This window comes from Salvelinus namaycush, chromosome 3, assembly GCF_016432855.1.
Source record: "Salvelinus namaycush isolate Seneca chromosome 3, SaNama_1.0, whole genome shotgun sequence".
NCBI lineage: Eukaryota > Metazoa > Chordata > Actinopteri > Salmoniformes > Salmonidae > Salvelinus > Salvelinus namaycush.
In genome coordinates this window covers 57,553,700-57,575,421 of record NC_052309.1, presented here as the reverse complement: position 1 = coordinate 57,575,421, position 21,722 = coordinate 57,553,700, and the positions used below count along the sequence as shown (strand labels likewise).

Below are 21,722 nucleotides of genomic sequence, written 5' to 3'. Positions count from 1 at the left end.
CCCAAGATAATCATTGTTGAAAAAATGGTGAGTGCTTTCTAAAAAGAAAGAGAAACCCTGTGCACTGCAGTGTGTCTAAGTAATAGACTTAGATAAACATTGTGCCGTTGATTCTGTCTCCTTATGGCGACTGTGAGAGCATGTACCGCGCCATTGAGGCCATCTTCATTTTGAAGTAGTCAATTTTATTATACTACTTCTATGAGTTGGCAGACAAACTGAAAGGGTGCCAAAGATGGTGGATAAATTTAGATGAATGACTCAAGCCATACACCATTGAATTTTTCAAGGTTCCTGTCTGTGTAAGTAGGTGTTCCCGCTCTCACCTGAGAATGCTATCCCGCGAGAGCTCACAGTTCCTCCATAATCTCTGGCATAATCACACGCGAGAGTGAACTGCTGACTTTGGTCTACTTAGTATCCCCTCCCAGCACGGCTCGCCCCACCTGCCCTGCCCCAACATCTCACTGGTTACCGTCTCTGGGCCACTCCCTCCACGGGGTGGGGGCAACAAGTAGGCCCCACCGATCAGAAAGAATAAGGGAGAAGGATGTCTCTAAGGGTGCCTACAGCCACCTAGAGTGTGTTGTTTGAACAGGTATAAAGCCAATGTTTGCGAGTTACTGCCACCTGCAGTTATGGAAGTTATGCTCACGAGTATAATTAATTGACTGATCTCTTCTGATGACCTGCATGGAATCATGTGATCCTTCCTTAACCAATAGGAAGTCCCACCCAATTGACTACTGAACAGTGATGAAAGTCCTTAATGGCGCTGGCCATGCTAAAATAGGATGTTGGGCACTAGAGTCCTCTATCTATCTCTATGGTTTAGATCGAGTACATCAATGGGGCCAAGCTTCCTGCCATCCAGGACCTATATACTAGGCAGTGTCAGAGGGAAAAAAATTGTCAGAGGTGGAAGTTGTCGAACCAGATCAGAACGCCTTCAAGGACCACCTTCAGGCACAGGCTGAGAAGGATGTGGAGGTTTTTGACCAGGTAAAAATGATTGTCCACTGTTAATTTATTTTCTTGCCCTCCAAGAGATATGTAAGAAATGTATTTGTAATATGAAATATAATAGCATTTATTCCTGTTATCAATCAAGGATAGACTGAACATGGACAAGGAGCAGGAGAAACAGAAGGAGAGCTACTGGAGCAGAATCAAGAAGGGGACCAAGTGCTTCGACATATGGGCAAATGGACAAAAGGAAGGCGAGACCTGGGAAACCTCGCAGCTCTTTCGCTCCTAGCTGGGGTCACCATCTGATAAAGTGAATATAAAAAATCTTGGTGGAAGCCAACAATCTTCTACAGTTGGATGGTCGACCACCTAAAGCACTGACTTCAGTGAAGCCCAATGCTGAGCATATAAAAATGTACCTCTTCAATTTACCTCTCCAAATGACTTTAGGACCATCGACTGTCCGAGACTCTCAGGAGGTTTGGCATCCACCAGAACCAGTGAGTTTGAATCAGTCGGATTCTCTGTGCTCTGAGTCGGAGGGGGACCAGCTTGAGGTAGGCTATACATTCCAAAATTGTTGAAAAGTACATATCTCCCATTTATAACACTGCACTAATCCATCACATTTTCTCACAGTAAAGTGTAACCTGTGTGTTTGCTTACTTACGTCTCTATCTCCTCTATTCCCTTTAACTCCTGCTCCTGTTCTCCAGGACCTAGGGCCCAACACCCAGACGTGGATCCACCTGATGTCCTCCATTGCCAACCATTCTACAATTTTTCATTACATCATCTACAGTTACTGTTGTTGTCATTACCTGCTAAGAAAGTTTTCTTGCTCTATCATACTGGGCACATATGTGAGATACACAGATGAACTAAAAACACTAGCACTACAAACACTCAGAACAAAGAGAGCAGCAGTGCCTGGACTTTGCAGGATCCTACTTCAAGTCCCCCTTCCCGAGACTGGCTGCCTGTTGAGAACAAGTGACAGGCAGAACCTCCCACCCGCACATCAAGCACCTCCTCTATATTCCACACACCAGAATTCAGTATTTTAGTCTATGATTGCCATGTGAGTGTACAAAAACAATGAATGACACAATTGTACTAAAAACGATCAAAGTTTATGTATTTAAATATTGCCAGGTTGGTTTTCATAGCTGTGTCATAAGGTGTTCATTATTGTAAGTTGTAAGGTATCATTTGATGGTATTTATTTGTTACACATTATTCATTGTTGTATTTTAGGACCTACAATAGATACACTAACTCAGAAAAAAAATAAACGTCCTCTCACTGTCAACTGCATTTGTTTTCAGCAAACTTAACATGTGTAAATATTTGTATGAACATAACAAGATTCAACCTCCTCCTCATGGACTGCACCAGATTTGCCAGTTCTTGCTGTGAGATGTTACCCTACTCTTCCACCAAGGCACCTGCAAGTTCCCGGACATTTCTGGGGGGAATGGCCCTAGCCCTCACCCTCCGATCCAACAGGTCCCAGACGTGCTCAATGGGATTGAGATCTGGGCTCTTCGCTGGCCATGGCAGAACACTGACATTCCTGTCTTGCAAGAAATCACGCACAGAACGAGCAGTATGGCTGGTGGCATTGTCATGCTGGAGGGTCATGTCAGGATGAGATTGCAGGAAGGGTACCACATGAGGGAGGAGGATGTCTTCCCTGTAACGCACAGCGTTGAGATTGCCTGCAATGACAACAAGCTCAGTTCGATGATGCTGTGACACACCGCCCCAGACCATGACGAACCCTCCACCTCAAACCGATCCCGCTCCAGAGTACAGGCCTCGGTGTAAAGCTCATTCGACGATAAACACAAATCCGACAATCACCCCTGATGAGACAAAACCGCGACTCGTGAAGAGCGCTTTTTGCCAGTCCTGTCTGGTCCAGCGACGGTGGGTTTGTGCCCATAGGCGACGTTGTTGCCAGTGATGTTGTTGCCAGTGACTAACATCAAGGCGGTGACCCGTTCCTGTAGGTTCATGCTCTACAACATTTGCAGAGTACGACCCTGCCTCACACAGGAAGCGGCGCAGGTCCTAATCCAGGCACTTGTCATCTCCCGTCTGGATTACTGCAACTCGCTGTTGGCTGGGCTCCCTGCCTGTGCCATTAAACCCCTACAACTCATCCAGAACGCCGCAGCCCGTCTGGTGTTCAACCTTCCCAAGTTCTCTCACGTCACCCCGCTCCTCCGCTCTCTCCACTGGCTTCCAGTTGAAGCTCGCATCCGCTACAAGACCATGGTGCTTGCCTACGGAGCTGTGAGGGGAACGGCACCTCCGTACCTTCAGGCTCTGATCAGGCCCTACACCCAAACAAGGGCACTGCGTTCATCCACCTCTGGCCTGCTCGCCTCCCTACCTCTGAGGAAGTACAGTTCCCGCTCAGCCCAGTCAAAACTGTTCGCTGCTCTGGCACCCCAATGGTGGAACAAACTCCCTCACGACGCCAGGTCAGCGGAGTCAATCACCACCTTCCGGAGACACCTGAAACCCCACCTCTTTAAGGAATACCTAGGATAGGATAAAGTAATCCTTCTACCCCCCCCCCCCTTAAAAGATTTAGATGCACTATTGTAAAGTGGTTGTTCCACTGGATATCATAAGGTGAATGCACCAATTTGTAAGTCGCTCTGGATAAGAGCGTCTGCTAAATGACTTAAATGTAAATGTAAATGATGTTTGGTGAGGACCTGCCTTACAACAGGCCTACAAGCCCTCAGTCCAGCCTCTTTCAGCCTATTGCGGACAGTCTGAGCACTGATGGAGGGATTGTGTGTTCCTGGTGTAACTCGGGCAGTTGTTCTTGCCATCCTGTACTTGTCCCGCAGGTGTGATGTTTGGATGTACCGATTTATTACACGTGGTCTGCCACTGTGAGGACGATCAGCTGTCCGTCCTGTCTCCCTGTAGCTCTGTCTTAGGCATCTCACAGTACGGACATTGCAATGTATTGCCCTGGCCACATCTGCAGTCCTCATGCCTCCTTGCAGCATGCCTAAGGCATGTTCACGCAGGTGAGCAGGGACCCTGGGCATCTTTATTTTGGTGTTTTTCAGAGTCAGTAAAAAGGCCTCTTTAGTGTCCTAAGTTTTCATAACTGTGACCTTAATTGCCTACCGTCTGTAAGCTGTTAGTGTCTTAGCGACCATTCCACAGGTGCATGTTCATTAATTGTTTATGGTTCATTGAAGAAGCATGGGAAACAGTGTTTAAACCCTTTACAATGACGATCTGTGAAGTTATTTAGATTTTTACCAATTATCTTTGAAAGACAGTGTCATGAAAAAGGGACGTTTCTTTTTTTGCTGAGTTTATATGGGTGGATTTTGCAAATACGGGCCTTTTTGTGCTCAGGGTTAGATTTCTAAGGTGAAATGTTAATTTATTTTTCTTTTTTTCCCCCCTCAATTAAGTAGAAACTAAAATAGCCTTTTTTTCAGCTTTAAAAATGTTTTTTTATTTTAGTTTCTAAAGCATTTCATGTATGGATTTCACTGTTTTGCACTGTTTTTGTCCTGTCTCTACAGACTTTTGACATTCTTCAATGTATTACACTTTCAAAAGTCTTGATAATTACAAAATATTTAATGCACCTGTTTCCATGAAATAAATTGAAACTATATACATATTAGATGTGCATAAGCCATTTGATACTTTTTACACAAAATGCAGTTCTCTCTAAGTATTGTGTCATTAACCCCACGACAAGCAAATTACATGATAATAACCTTTTTTCAAAAGTTTGTGAACTTGGTTACCATATATATGAATAGTGACAGTGGAGCACGTGGATGTCATGGAGGGGAATTCCAATTTTGATGCCAGGAAATTATAGAAAAATAAAGGTAAATATGACTTGAGAGGATAATGTTTTTATTGTACGTCATTACCAAATAGGCTATAATTCCATCAAATTATGTTTGATTTTTAAAATTATGTTTCAATTATGTGTATTCAGAATACATTGTCTGCTAGTTGTTCAACTGGAGTTAGCATGCTAGAATCCCTGCTAATTATGACCAAATACTGTAAAAATGTAATTCCCACCACATGTCATTACCACCATAATGAACTGTGATGGTAGGGACAGAATGTGGTGATAATGACAAAATGTATTAGTTCATAAATTTTTACATACCTTAAGACCTGAAAAGACAAACATATTACATATGTGATCATGGTTAAGTTGAAATTGAAAAGTTATTTGTTAAAAAGGATGAGTGATTTTTGATGTCTATTTATTTGACTTACTATGGTTATTACTGACTTAAATGTTTTTTTTTTAATGTTTCTATAAGATGCCTCCTAAATCAACCTAGGAGAGGACAAGGACTAACACTATATATACAAAGTATGTGGACACCTCTTCAAATTAGTGGATTCGGCTATTTCAGCCAAACCCGTTGCTGAAAGATGTATAAAATAGAGCACACAGCCATGCAATCTCTATAGACAAACATTGACAGTAGAATGGTCCACACTGAAGAGCTCAGTGACTTTCAACGTGGCACCATCATAGGATGCCACTTTTCCAACAAGTCAGTTCGTCAAATTTCTGCCCTGCTGGAACTGCCAAGGTCAACTGTAAGTGCTGTTATTGTGAAGTGGTAAAATCTAGGAGCAACAACGGCTCATCCGCGAAGTGGTAGGCCACACAAGCTCACAGAACGGAACCGCCGAGTGCGTAAAAATCATCTGTCCTACGTTGTAACACTCACTATCGAGTTCCAAACTGCCTCTGGAAGCAACGTGAGCAAAATAACTGTTTGTCGGGAGCCTCATTAAATGGGTTTCCATGGCCGAGCAGCCGCACACAAGCATAAGATCACAATGCACAATACCAAGCTGGAGTGGTGTTAAAGATAGCCGCCATTGGACTCTGGAGCAGTGGAAATGTGTTCTCTGGAGTGATGAATCACACTTCATCATCTGGCAGTCCGACGGACAAATCTGGGTTTGGAGGATGCCAGGAGAATGCTACCTGCCCCAATGCAGAGTGCAAACTGTCAAGTTTGGTGGAGGAGGAATAATGATCTGGGGCTGTTTTTCATGGTTTGGGCTAGGCCCCTTAGTTCCAGTAAAGGGAAATCTTAACGCTACAGCATACAATGACATTCTAGCTTCCAACTTTGTGACGATAGTTTTGGGGAAGGCCTTTTCCTGTTTCAGCATGACAATGCCCCCATGCACAAAGCAAGGTCCATACAGAAATTGTTTGTTGAAATCGGTGTGGAAGAACTTGACTGGACTGCACAGAGCCCTGATCTCAACCCCATCGAACACCTTTGGGATGAATTGGAACCAATGGTCTGTTCCATATCTTCAATCAAATTTAACATGTACAACTGTGACATTAAAATGTTTAATGGTATTTTTCATCAGTTGTTTTATATGAAATGTAATTTCCACCACACTCTGTCATTACCACAACACTAAGTCATTACCATCACGGTACATATTTTTGAGGCAAAGGTGCATTAAATTACAATTGATATTGATGATTTTTCCCATATGTGAACCTTATATGCTTGCTCTTAAGATCATTTCTAATGGAATGTAAAATATTAAGATTTTGATGTTGTAAATACATTTTTCTGAGTATCATCAAGGCATACAGTATATGGACATTTAGACATGACAATGATGAATACATATAATTAAGAACATGTCCAAATAGTAAATAAATAACATTCAAAAAATACAGTGAATGTGAAATGTTATATAAAATACCATTTGCACAATTTCTGTAATTTCATTTTCAACAAAAATTGCACATTTTATGACGTTGTGGAAATTACATTTCCCCTCTGGTATTTGGGGAACTGATAAAAATCGTTATATTCTAAATAATATGGTCTCAGCCACTATTAGATATTGTTTCCAGACAGAGTGAAGAAAATATTTTGATAGATAAAAAGCAGTTTCCAGAGGTTTCATTTTCCAAAATATTTAACATCCAAAAGTTCCCATATTTGCAGAATGAACCGTATATTCAACCACAAGGATGTACTAATGAGCTATGCAAGATAGAATAAATAAAAAATAAATCATAATGGAGGACTACTGAAAGGATATTATTTCACTGTAGATAAGGGAAGGGCAGGTTAAATAAAAAGACGACAGCCAGACAAGCCAGTGTATGAATATAACGGATTCGCATATGAATGGAGTGGAAATTAACTTCGTGATCTGTAAGGTAAGTAACTTTAATGTGTCAAACAGATTACACGTTTACTTTGCCATTTCTGAAGCGTAGCAACGTTTAAGACATGGATATCATGTTGTAATGTTAACAAGGTACCCAAAAGTAGTTGTTTTTATCTGATTAGCTAAACAAAACTTGTTTAAACCGTGACATTGTCGAATCATTAGGTCACCACACCATTGATATAGCAATGGACGCTAATAGTTTATCGAATCCCATTCTGACGCAGAGGGAGACACTATTTGCCCTGGTTTCTTCCTTGCATTTAGACTGCTCCTGTTGTATCTGCCTGCTCAGCACTGTACAGAGCCCATCCGTCATGGTCACCCCTCTCACCCCCCTCCCCCTCCTCTCTCGCCCCCGCCTCTCTCACCCCCCCCCTCTCTCGCTCCCCCTCCCCCCCTCACACTCACTCACTCTCTCTCCCTCCTCTCTCGCCTCTCTCTCTCATTCCCAGTTGGAGTGCTGTTCTAGTGCCCTCTCCTAGATGACAGAGACAGATACCTTTCCAGTCAAAATGTAAATGAACTTTATTGATCCCCAGTCAATTGTATTACTTGGTTTTATGTACTAATTTCAGTTTCTGTTGTGTTTTCTCTTTCAGATCTGACCCCTCTCTCTCCAACTAGCTGACCCGTGTCTGATGGAGAACAGTGAAATCTACACACACACGCGCACACACACACCTCTTAGCTTTCCATCGATGTCGATGATGACGAATGTTCCTCTTGTGGATCGGGGGTAAGGGTGTGCTAGCACTTTAAATAGACACACACACACACACACACACACACACACACACACACACACACACACACACACACACACACACACACACACACACACACACACACACACACACACACACACACACCTACAATCACTCTCACTCAGGCTCAAAGAATGTCAAGAAATGCCAAAGATGGACTCGATGCTCATTCAGTCATCCTTTCAATGTTGTTTTTCAACTTTGATCATTTGAACTGCTGCCATTTTGTATGTGGACTATTGTTACACTTCTATGTCACACTTTGTTGTTCCTATGTTGGTCTAGAAATCTTGTTCCTGTGGGTTATAGAATGGATGGCCAATCTGTTCTTAATGTAATATGTACACACATTTCTAAAGGTGCAATTCAAATTTCTCTACCCCCGTAATGACATGACCAAGTACAAACACATTCCACCTGACACAATCACAAAAACATAGATTGTTTGTATGTTGCTTTTTGTTTTAACACTCAAAAAAAAACACTCCACTAAGGGATAGATTCAATCAGTTCTGCCTTAACCCGCAATAATCGACAACATTGTTTTATTAAGGCGATGTCGGAGGTGTAACTGCGTTGGAGCTGTAAAATCAGAAAACGCCTCCCGGCATTATAGCTATTACGGACCCTGCCATTGGATGTGCAGAGACACAGTAGTAATACTAGCATGCAGCCTTGTTACGAGCTGTCAAATCGGTGAGCAGCTGCTCTTGTGATCATTGTCAAAAAGCCACACCTGCCCAACTCGCGTTATAAGTTCAGAACCAGGAAGTGTAGGCTATATAGAAATAATTACTCTCAATTTGAAAAATCAATAAGCTAAATAATGAGGATTTCTATCATCCTAATCGAGGTGTAGATTACATCTCACATTACAGTGTTCAAAATAGTGAACAAGGCTGCATGGCATTTTTCTCAATGCTCCACTCCATGTAGCCAATGGCAATGTCTGCTTTAGGTACAATTTAATATTGAGATATAAATGGCTGCATTGGACCTTTAAATGTAGCTATTTGGAGTCTTTGGACCCTTTTCCCCACTTTGAATAGCATAATATTTGTTTGCTAAATAAACTTTTAAGTACCTCCTGTAAATTCTTAGATTTTTCAATAGTGAATTGCTGTATACAGTTTAAGCACAGGAATTTCACCAGCATCTGTGGTGATAAAACACATGAAAGTTCAGACTGTTGCAACTGCTGCAACCGTTAATGCTCTATCTTGAAAAATGGAAGTGATTTTCCACTAGTGGTGTAAAGTACTTAAGTAAAAAATACTTTAAAGTACTACGTAAGTAGTTTTTGGGGGTATCTGTACTTTACTTTACTATTTATATTTTTGGCAACTTTTACTTTTACTTCACTACATACCTAAAGAAAATTCTATACTTTTTACTCAATACATTTTCCCTGACACCCAAAAGTACTCGTTACATTTGGAATGATTTGCAGGACAGGAAAATGGTCAAATTCACACACTTATCAAGAGAACATCCCTGGCCATCCCTACTGCCTCTGTTCTGACGGATTCACTAAACACATGCTTCGTTTGTAAATGATGTCTTGAGTGTTGGAGCGTGCCCCTGGCTATCTGTAAATTAAAATAAACAAGAACATGATGCCGTCTGGGGTGCTTAAATATAAGGAATTTGAAATGATTTATACTTTTTTTTAAACTTTTGATACTTAAGTATATTTTAGCAATTACATTTACTTTTGATACTTAAGTATATTTCAAACCAAATACTTTTAGACTTTTACTCAAGTAGTATTTTACTGTGTGACTTTCACTTTTACTTGAGTCATTTTCTATTAAGGTATCTTTACTTTTACTCAAGTATGACAATTGGGTACTTTTTCCATCACTATTTTCCACTTCAGCCGATCCTTACAGGGAAAGAGCTTGGGTTATGTTGTTGGAGGTGAATGGATGGAGTTCTTTTACATATGTCCTGTTGCAGGATAACTTTCTTGCAATTCAGGAAATGTAAAACTTGTAGTGTATTTGAGGTTTAAAAAGGTTTCTGAGGTTTGTTATCTCCACTTAGACATTTCAGACTTGATTTTCCCGAAAAATGTATCAACCCCTACAAAAATGTCTGTTAATTATAATCCACATAATAATTCACATTTAATGTTGCTGCAGGATTATTTTCCTGCTGTAGCAAACTGGCTCAAATTAAGATCCTACATCTGTAGCGTCAGATCTAACTAACTGACCGAAGCCTAAATGTGTACTTTAGGACCGGGTTTCACTGACTCTTACTGCCTTTTCACCCCACAACACCCATACTTCTACAACGGATATTAATAACCAGCTAATTTAAAATATCAGTTCGGAGTTATTGGCACCTATTGTCAGAGTAGACGTGCTGTTAACTGAGTTGAGGGAGGAAGGTTGCGGAGGGCTAGTGTCCACATTTGCCCTCAGCTGTGGTCTTTTCCCAGGGCGCACCTAGTAACCTGAAGGAAGGTTAGGTAAACAGCGTAAAAACACTTGCCCTCTGACATTCACTAATTTCAGAGTTAGAGAGCTCAAATTTTCAGGGAACGTTGTACATTGAAGATGTTATTAAACGTGTCAAGCGTCTTTAACCCAGCTTGAGAAAGGTCATGTATACTGCAGCTCATCCAAATGGAGAGAGAAATATGTCTTAGACACGTCTGCATACATCTCCACTTTCAGCTACATTGCAGTCTTCGACCAGCAGTCTTCTGTGTTGCATATCTCTCCTCTTGTTCATCTGTATCTCATATCGCTCTCTTTCTCTCCTTTGGTGGTCTCAATCATAACTGTTTCACACAGTTAGTAATACAGAAGTTTGGGCTGGTAGAAGTGAGAAATGGAGTGGGGAACATAGGGCCAGATTCACTAATCATTGCAGAAAGTTTACACCTTTTATTTTCCAATCGGAATATAAATGAGTGTTGAACGAAAGATGAAATAAAGGGAGGTGCAACAAGTGCAAAAACTTTGGGTAAATTTGGCCCTGATTGGTTGGGTTTGGCTTCATTTTGGAGGCTTTGCAGATATAATTTGCAGAGGCTCCTCTCGCTGATTTCTCTCATGGGGAGCAGCTGGAGATGTAGAAGAGATGATTATAGAGAAAGAGAGAGAGAGTGAAAAATAGGGAGAGAGGGGTGGTATAAAGTGTCAGACGGGGGGGGAGAAAGAGGGGGTAGATACAGGAGAGAGAGAGAGAAAGAGAGAGAGGCGGTGGTAGCTTCAGAGTGTCAGTCAACTCACAGTGCCAGGGAAGGTCACATTACACTGACTCTGGGAGTGCAGGGTTTTAAATAGAGTGGCTATTTTGGGGGCTACATGTTCAGGCGGGGCTGAGGGGTACCGGGGAGGGGGTGTACTCAGAGGGAACGTAGTGAAAAGGCTATATGGGTTGAGTGTGAAGACCAAGCCATTCATTGTTGATCATTGTGCCTGCAATGCTTGGTAATGTGTGTGAGTAGCCATGGGCTGGCTCACTGCTTGTTCCTCCAGTGCTAGAATTGTTGGCGGGTTGGCGGGTTGGTGGGCGGGTTGGTGGGCATGTAAAAAAGGGTGGGTTAAAAATGAGTGGAACATTTGGTACAAAACTAATTGGCATAGGCATTGACATTGGTCAATAGTTCCCTATTGATAGCTGATATTTCTTCTCTCAAAACATGCATACCTGCCTGTTTGCATACCTGCCTGTTTGTCTCACCAATGTTCTCTTGTCTCTCTCCCCCTCACTCGTTCCACTGATATAGTTCTGATATCACCCTTCTCCCTCTCTCCTTTGCTATTTCAACTCTTCCTCCTTACACCTCCCTTCTTTCACGATATATGGTCATCCTGGCCTGAGCCTCCTTCTCCCACCGTCCTCTCTAAAGTTAAATTTGAACATTTGATGACGGCAAAAAAGCAAGCAATATCTGCCCCTCTCTCTCTCTCCCTCCCTCTCGCTATCTGCCACTCTTCCCTGTTCATTCCATTTTAGACGGTGCATGGTCAACGGTGCTGCATTTGCCCCTGTCACTCAGCCTAATTGCCCCCCCCTCCTTCTCATCTTACCCCCCGGGTTGGTCTCTCTCTTCTGCTGCCCGTCCCACATTAGTGCCGTCTGTGTCGGGTCTGCAACGGGGTCTCTTCGAACTGTGCCATTTTACTGCATTCTTAAACTTTAAAGGGTGGGGTAAACAAACACTATTTAAGGAGGACAAGAGGGTTACTTTTTTTTTCCAAAGGAGAAGGACACCTACCTTTTCCAGGAGTGATTTGATTCATCATTGTTTTGTGAGTTGAGAACAAGTGTCTGGATTTCTACTTGGAAATCATTCAACTGGGCATTACACAGGCCTATTGTGTGCACTTATTTATAACTGGAGCCCGTTCCCCATCGCTCTCCCTAGGGTTTGTTTGTGTGTGTGTGGGTGTTTGTGTGTGTGTGAGACAGAAAGGCAACGAACTCTGGGGGTGTTAGTGTGCACGTGCTAAACCATTGCACTGCAAAGGGAGTGATCCCTCGTTTATCTGGTATCATCCCTCACTCTCCTTGTTTATCTATCGTCCCTCACTCTCAACCCTTTGTTCTGAGATTAATCATGGCCTCCTTTAAGACGTGGCTCTTGGGACTGTTCCTAGCCCTGCTCTGCACCTTCCAGACCCCTCTTGCCCCTGGCGTCAAGGCTCAAGACCTGCCGCTGGCCCACCAACAGGATGTAGTAGCTGATGACGAGGGGGAGCATGCAGCGGAGGTAGGGGGAGATGACGACGATGACGATGACGATGATGATGATGATAATGATGGGGACAGTAAAGAGGACGATGCGGATGATGACGATGATGATGACGATGATGATGACAATGATGACGATGATGATGATGATGACGACGACGATGATGATGACGATGATGATGACAATGATGACGACGATGATGATGACGACGATGATGATGACAATGATGACGATGATGATGACAATGATGATGACGATGACGACGATGACGACGATGATGATGATGATGATGACGACGACGACAACGATGATGATGATCATGATGATGATGATGACGATGATGACGACGATGACAAAGATGATGATGATGATGATGACGACGATGACAAAGATGACGACGATGATGATGATGATGATGATGAGGATGATGATGACGACGACGACGATGACGACGACGATGATGACGATGACGACGACGACGATGACGACGACGACGATGATGACCACACAGGTACGTTACATCTGTTCACTTAAATGATGCTGCATTCTTTATCCACCTTCCCTCGCCATCATCTTTGTGTGACCCTAACCCCACTCCTCTCTGCCTGTCTGAAACTATACCAGAAGAGAAAGGGAGAGGGGAGGGGCTTAGCCACACCTTGGCCACTCCCCTCTCCTTACCTCTCCCTGCCCTGCAGAACCTCTCCTTGTCAGTTAGTTCTCTGCTCCGCCTGTCACTCAGTTCAGCTGTCCAATCAGAGTAGATATAGGAAAAGAGACTAGTACACAAGTCCCTCCTTCACGCCTTTACAGCTGTCCATTACCTTTGCTGTGTCTGTCTGACTCTCTCTGTGTTCTCTTCCCTGCTTAAACAGAGTTATGAACACTCTGGGGAAATTGAACTGGCCCGCCTGGAGTCCCAACTGTGTGTCATCCTTCGTACAGTAGATATGAACCTGGGGACTACAGAAGCATTGTAATGATGAGGAAAAAGGAAAAAAATATATATATTTAAAAGTAACAAGAGACTTGATAGAGTCAGTCATCGGATCATAATAAAAATCAGATCTTTTGATTTGTGTCTTGTTTGAAATAATGGTTTCTTCTTTTTCACTCCGTCCTTCCTTTCTCACGGTTATGGATTGGATTGACCTGTATTTGTGTCTCCTCCATGCTAACCTACAGAGAAAGAAAGAGAGACAGTGATGTAGAAAGAGGAGGCTTGATAGAGATAGACAGACAGACATGAGGTGGAAGGGGTGAGGGGAGGCACATGAGGGCTAAAGAATTCATTAATTTAGTAGATAAGAGTAGTAAGGAGTGGTAATTGTAAAAGCGTCGATAGAGTTTCTCTCTTTCTCCACATCTCTCAATCTCTCTCTTTCCCTGTAGAGCTTCCTTCTTTGTCACTGTATGTTGAATAGTTCCAATGAAATGAATGTACTGTATATGCAACCCTGGTCTATGTTTTTACGTCATCTTTGAATGCATATTAATAACACATCTGTGAATGTATCCATTCATATTTTGTAATACTCACTCAAGCGGTTCTCAGACAATTATATTTGTACAAAGATAATCATTCATGCTGAGAACAGAATCTTCCGTTATTTTCTGAAACTAATTTTAAATATTTATATGGCCATTAGCCATTAGTCATTTTTCACTTCAGAGAGGATAATTGGAATATAAATGATTCTGATAATACATTCATTTGTATAATTGGGTATGATACCACTTTAGTTAGATTGTATGTCAGATATCAGAGATTTTTTGATGACGTTCGCTACACCAGATCAAGCAATGTTTGTGTGGGCTACCTCTAGCCTGGTACTCAACGTAGATGTTTTTCATATTTTGGAGGGAAAAAAATGCATTGGGAAAAAAAAGAAATATATCTGTTTTAGGTAGTCAACTGACAAGAGATGACAGTTACTCCAGGAGTTTGAGTCTGCTCTTATTTTTATGTGGATTTTCTTTCTTTATTTTTCGTTGACTGTGAAACAACCCCTTTCTGTGAAAACTGTGACAAAATATCACCTCTGATCATGTCTCTCTAACCCTACTTTCAATCATAGAATAAATCAATTGATCATGACGAGTTATATGGATGTACTTCTGTTGTTGCCTGGAGTCATGGGTTTGGTGACTGACTACATGCATGGAGTACGTCTGTGTAGTATGAAAAAGGTGGGAGATAGTACTGAAAAAAAGTCTGTTTGAGACTGTTTGTAAGGTCATACTGAGTGTGAACCTATATATATCTTTAAAATGATTGGACTTTTCTTTATGGGCGTTTGTGATTATAATCTACCTATGTGTATTTGTATGTACAAAGCTTCTGTGAGGTAGTCTGTACATTGTACTGGTTTGGGTATGTGGTTAGAATTTGTGTCTGTCTACAGTATATGAGCGTGTAGAACTAGTGTGTGCATGCGGGACTGTATGTAAGAAATGAGTTTTGTACAGTATGAATGAACTCTACACTGCCATTCTGTTACACTTGCTATACAAACAAAAATGCATTAATTAACACTATCACAGAACATTTACAGATACACACATACGTGTTAGGATGGAAATGAACAACTTATTTTACAGAGGCTGACGGTAATAACGACGATGATGATGATGTGCCGGCTGCAGCTGATGATAATGACGATAATGACGACGATGATGATGATGATGATGATGATGATGATGATGATGACGACGATGATGACGATGATGATGAAGAGGAGGAAGATGACGGTGAACTGTATCACAAAGGATCCCTCTGTTCATACTGTGAATACTGTGAGGTAGGTCTCACCATCTAGATAGAAACACAAGTTTAGTGTTTGTGGATGTGGTTACATTTATTGGTAAAACAATTTGCACCCTTTTAATACGTTTTCCCCATCCTTGTTAAAAATGGCAAAAATTCTCTCTCCCTCGCTCTTCTTTTCCCTCACCTTTTCCCTCTCCCTCTCTCTCCCTCCCCATCTCTTTATCTCTCTCTCTCTCTCTCAGCACTGTGACACCTGCGACAAGTGCCCATGTGCAGAGGGAGATGAGTCTAAGCACTGTGACACCTGCCAGGTAAAATTACCTTCCCATTCAACCACTAGTAACCTACACTCTCAGAAAAAAGGGCTCCAGAAAAGTTATTAAGCTGTCCCTGTAGGAGAACCCATTCTTGGTTCCAGGGAGAACCCTTTTTTGGTTCGAAGGAGAACTGTTTTGGGTTCCAATTGTAGAACCCTTCCACAGAGGGTTCTATATGGAATCCAAAATGGTTCTACCTGGAACCAAAAAAATGGGTTCTCCTACAGGGACAGCCGAAGAACCCTTTTGGAACCCTTTTTTTCTGAGAGTGTAGACAGCATGAAAATGTGACGGACTGGGTTATGAACCCAGGTCATCTGTGCACCACAAGACTGTGCATTATAATTAGCTTGGGAAGTTAACACAAGTCTTCAGGTCCTAGGCAAGGTTACAACAGAGCCAGTTAATACCTAGTCTCTCAAAACTCAGGGAGCTCTCTACGCTTCGCATGCTCCATACAGCGGTTGTGAGAAGAGACACTAGTCAAAACCAAGCTGACCAAATCATTATCAAACCTCACTGTTACCCTTGAACTAAGCAGAAATCAGATATGATCTAGATATGGTGACTTGGGCAGGGCCTTCCTTTGGCATGCAAGCTTCTACGCAGTGCAGCTGTCTACACTGAAATACATAATGACAACCACATAACTCTGTTATGATTACTACTGCATAGTTTGTAATAATCAGGACAATGGCTGTAATCGGGAAAGTGGCTGGTGAGATGGTTGTAAAACATGATGATGCCTGTGACTGTAGGACTGGGTGACTCTTGAAAGATAATTGATAGTGGGCTTCACTTTTTATCATAATGATGATTTGACTCATTTTGCGTTCGCATGCTCCTCAGAAGTAGGAAGCTGATCTTAATATTATGATTTTTGACATCATGTAACGGAATTCCTCCTCCTCTTCATACGAAGAGGAGTAGTGATTCGACCAAAATGCAGCGTGGTTATATGACATAATGATTTATTCAACAAGACGAAGACGAAACGAAATACACTTTGATAAATTACAAAACAAATAAACGATATAGACAGACCTGGACGACGAACTTACATGAAACACGAAGAACGCACGAACAGGAAAAATGACTACATAAAACGAACGAACAAACAAACAAAACCGAAACAGTCCCGTGTGGCGTAACATACACAGACACAGACACTGACACAGGAGACAACCACCCACCACAATCAATGTGAAAACACCTACCTTAATATGGCTCTCAATCAGAGGAAATGAAAACCACCTGCCTCTAATTGAGAGCCATATCAGGTCACCCATTTACCAACATAGAAACACAAAACATAGACTGCCCACCCAAACTCACGTCCTGACCAACTAACACATACAAAACTAACAGAAAACAGGTCAGGAACGTGACACATCAAGAGGGCTGGTTATGATGCAATGACAAAGTCAGATCAGAGAGGCTCCTCCCTCCAGTTATGTCCTATGATGTTATATACTCCATTATTTCTTATCCTTCTCTAATGGCTTACCCTTTTCCTGCTTATTTCTTTAGATCTGCAACTTCTGCTACGTGTGTCCCGTTTGCAGCACTCTTTGCCAACCAGGTAAGACAGGGGTGTGGGACTGTTTGATAAAGAATGATCGTTTGAACTGCTTGCAAAAAAACAGTTGAGATGTCATTAGCCGCTATTAGAGGCATCTTTGAGCTTGAAAGCCAGGCAGCAGAAACATCAGGTTCACTGTATGTTTTTAATTCCCAAGGTGGTTTTCTGGACGAGCTGACTGGATCAATCTATAAGTAAGACACAGTTACACGTTCACAGTGACATAACACCTTTTTGAATTCCTCATTGGGAGCTGTCAACATTTAATTTGACACAGAATTACGTTTATTCTCAAAATGACAAATAATGTCTATCTGTGGAATTCAGTTACTACAAGGAGCACCCCACATGAAACGGCCATTAGCATTGCTTCACTACATGCCGTGCCCACTGCCATTGAGGCTGCTTGTAATAGTACGGCCCGTATCGTATGGATGGAGAAACAATTATCCACACAATGTGGAAAGATGTCTTCGGCTACACACATATCAAAACAGACATTAAATGGCAGCCATTAGTTAAAAATAGTTATGTTTATTTCACAGTGACATGCCAATTAGCTAAAATTACTGCCTTCGGGAAGCTCAACGACAAGCAAATGACACCGGTGTTGTATCGAGGTGCCTGCTGACCTAAGGTGCTTCCCACTGGGCAGCTGTATCAGTACATCGGCACACAGTGTCTTGCGCCCCCGCCTGCCGAGCACTGTTTTCTCGCAGTTATTTTAACGTTACGGCGAGGGAAGTAGCTAGCTACAGTGCTTTCAGAAAGTATTCATACCCCTGTGTTAGAGCCTGAATTCAAAATGGATTATATTGATTGTTTTTCTCACCCATCTACACAACATACCCCGTAATGAGAAACTGAAAACATGTTTTTAGAAATATTTGCAATTGTATTACCATGAAGTCCAAGGAACTGTCCATAGATCTCTCAGATAGAATTGTGATGAGGCATATATCTAGGGAAGGGTATAAAACTATTTCTAGAGTGTTGAAAGTTTCCAAGAGCCCAGTGGTCTCCATCATAGGGAAATTGAAAAAATATGGAACTGCCTAGAGGTGGCTGTCTGACCAAACTGAGCAACCGGGCAAGAACGACCTTGGTCAGGGAGGTAACCAAGAACCCAATGACCACTCTGACAGAACTACAGAGTTCCTTGGCTGAGATGGGAGAACCTGCCAGAAGGACAAGAGTCTCTACAGCACTACACCAATCTGGGCTTTATGGGAGAGTGGCCAGACAGAAGCCACTCCTGAGACAAAGGCACATGACAGCACGCCTGTAGTTTGCAAAAAGGAACGTGAAAGACTGAGATCACAAGGCAAAAGATTCTGTGGTCTGATGAGACAAAAATGTAACTCTTTGGTCTGAATGCCAAGCGCTATGTCTGGAGAAAACCAGGCACAGCTCATCACCTGTCTAACACCATACCTACCGTGAAGCATGGTGGGGGCAGCACCATGCTATGGGGATGTTTTTCAGCAGCAGGGACTGGGAGACTGGTACGAATAAAGAGGAACAATGAATTGAGCCAAATCCTTGATGAGAACCTGCTTCAGAGTGCAAACTACCTTAGACTGGGGTGAAGATTCACATTCCAACAGGAGCGTTAACTTAGCAAAGTTTGAGAAAAGCTGCAAGGAAGAATGGTAGACAATTCCCAAATCCAGATGTGCAAAGCTAATACAGACGTGCTCAAGACGACTGAAAGCTATTATTGCCACCAAAGGTGCTTCTACAAAATATTGACTCAGGTGTGTGAATCTTAGATAAATTAGATATTTTTGTATTTCTTTTTCAATAGATTTGCAAAAATGTCTAAAAACATGTTTTCACTTTATCATTATGGGGTATTGTGTGTAGATTGGTGAGAAAAGATATATAGTTCGCAAATCCAAATGGCAAGCTTATCATACCCAAATTCACATGCACATCACCCTGTGATCCTTTCAATAGGCCTACCTGTGTGAGTAGAAATGTGAAGACTGACGCGCAGTAAAATCAAAGATTGATGGAACATAAACCAACCACTTGTCTCCCTTTATCCGTTAGGACTGTAGCCGACGTCTTCGAAGCTGACAAATAAGCTCCCTGCCGCCACCATGTGGCCAAGGAAGATACTGCAACCAAGGGATTGTATTCACTGTCATTATTTTCACTTTTAATAAGTTATAAGTTATTTTTCTGTCTTTTTTGTTGTTGACTGAGAACACCACAAACATGCACACTGGATATAGAGATATTGGATATATTGGATACACATATTGGATATAATGGATAGCCTATAGAAGTTGTAATTGAGCTATTTGTGTATAATTGTTAGATGACAGGTTCATGGTATTCTTCTCAGGAACATGCATTCATATTTTAAAGTCATATCTGTGTTTCTTAAACACAGTGGGGTTGTATGAAATAAACTAAAAGGGGACGTTTTAAACATTTGTGCTGTAATGTTTTTATGTGCACTGTCATATCAAATGGAAAATGCAGCTAGAATTAGGTTATAATAGAACAAAGTATATTGGCAGATATGAGCAAACATGGGGTATTTTATCGTTTCAGCTTCAATTGGAAGATTCATATTTTGTAATGGGGAATATAAGCATAGAGTGTAAATTGTTGACTGTCATTGAGTAGAATTTACAGTATATACTGAACAAAATATAAATGCAACATGTTGGTGCCATGTTTCATGAGCTAAAATAAATTATCCCAGAAATGTTACATACGCACAAAAAGTGTATTTCTCTCATATTTTGTGCACAAATTTGTTTACATCCATGTTGGTGAGCATTTCTCCTTTGCCAAGATAATCCATCCACCTGACAGGTGTGGCATATAAAGAAGCTGATTAAACAGCATGATCATTACACAGGTGCACCTTGTGCTGGGGATAATTAAAGGCCACTCTAAAATGTGCAGTTTTGTCACACAACACAATGCCACAGATGTCTCAAGTTTTGAGGGAGCATGCAATTGGCATGCTGACTGCAGGAATGTCCACCAGAGCTGTTGCCAGAGAATTGAATGTTCATTTCTCTACCATAAGTCGCCTCCAACGTAGTTTTAGAGAATTTTGCAGTACGTCCAACCGTCCTCACAATCGCAGACCATGTGTATGGCAGAGTGCCCCATGGTGGCGGTGGGGTTATGGTATGGTCAGGCATAAGCTACGGGCAACGAACACAATTGCATTTTATAGATGGCAATTTGAATGCACAAAAGGTATCAAAAGGAATTTTAAAGGTATCTGTGACCAACAGATGCATATCTGTATTCCCAATCATGTGAAATCCATAGAGTAGGACCTAATTAATTTTTATTCAATAGACTGATTTCGTCATATGAACTGTAACTCAGTATAATCTTTGAAATTTTTGCATGTTGCGCTTATATTTCTGTTCAGTATATTTCTTTGTTCTTCACAGGTCAACATAGTTGTGGTCGAATACTATTACTGCATAACATTTGAACATACCTCTAATATACACTACCATTCAAAAGTTTGGGGTCACTTAGAAAATTCCTTGTTTTTGAAAGAAAAGCACATTTTTGTCCATTAAAATAACATCAAATTTATCAAAAATACAGTGTAGACATTGTTAATGTTGTAAATGACCATTGTAGCTTGAAACGAAAGATTGTTTATGGAATATCTATGTAGGTGTACAGAGGCCCATTATCAGCAACCTAAACTAATCCAAGTTAGCTAATCCAAGTTTATTGTTTTAAAAGGCTAATTGATCATTAGAAAACCCTTTAGCAATTATGTTAGCGCAACTGAAAACTGTTGTTTTAAAGAAGCAATAAAACTGGCCTTTAGACGAGTTGAGTATCTGGAGAATCAGCATTTGTGGGTTCGATTACAGGCTCAAAATGGCCAGAAAAAAATGTCTTTCTTCTGAAACTCGTCAGTCTATTCTTGTTCTGAGAAATGAAGGCTATTCCATGCGAGAAACTGCCAAGAAACTGAAGATCTTTTACAACGCTGTGTACTACTCCCTTGACAGAACCGCGCAAACTAGCTCTAACCAGAATAGAAAGAGGAGTGGGAGGCCCCGGTGCACAGCTGAGCAAGAGGACAAGTACATTATAGTGTCTAGTTTGAGAAACAGACACCTCCCAAGTCCTCAACTGGCAGCTTCATTAAATAGTACCCGCAAAACACTAGTCTCAACGTCAATGTCAACTCTAAACAATGAAGAGTTTAATTCCAAAACGCTATAGATTTTCTGAACTTAATAAAGAGATTGTTGTGTTTTTTCAAAATCTAATCGGGCATGACATGTATTTGTTTAATATCTATCACTTGATGGTTTCATTTCAGAGAGACAAATACATGTTTAATAAA

The 21,722-nt window shown here is 41.5% G+C and overlaps 1 protein-coding gene across 1 annotated transcript; it reads left to right on the top strand.

The window, feature by feature from the left end:
* The first annotated feature begins 12,158 nt into the window (after positions 1-12,158).
* Positions 12,159-20,109, top strand: LOC120033138 (serine-aspartate repeat-containing protein F). Its single transcript, XM_038979418.1, has 6 exons — positions 12,159-13,210; positions 15,301-15,500; positions 15,712-15,780; positions 17,317-17,368; positions 17,526-17,562; positions 19,424-20,109. The coding sequence occupies exons 1-6, from the start codon at positions 12,565-12,567 to the stop codon at positions 19,455-19,457; spliced, it is 1,038 nt and encodes a 345-aa protein (XP_038835346.1). The 5' UTR covers positions 12,159-12,564; the 3' UTR covers positions 19,458-20,109.
* Positions 20,110-21,722: the final 1,613 nt, after the last annotated feature.

Bases quoted from the DNA above. Each gene is read 5' to 3' on its own strand.
- LOC120033138 (XM_038979418.1), top strand. From the start codon at position 12,565: ATGGCCTCCTTTAAGACGTGGCTCTTGGGACTGTTCCTAGCCCTGCTC. The intron at 13,211-15,300 runs GTACGTTACATC...CTTATTTTACAG, and splicing joins CGACGATGATGACCACACAG to AGGCTGACGGTAATAACGAC. The intron at 15,501-15,711 runs GTAGGTCTCACC...TCTCTCTCTCAG, and splicing joins CATACTGTGAATACTGTGAG to CACTGTGACACCTGCGACAA.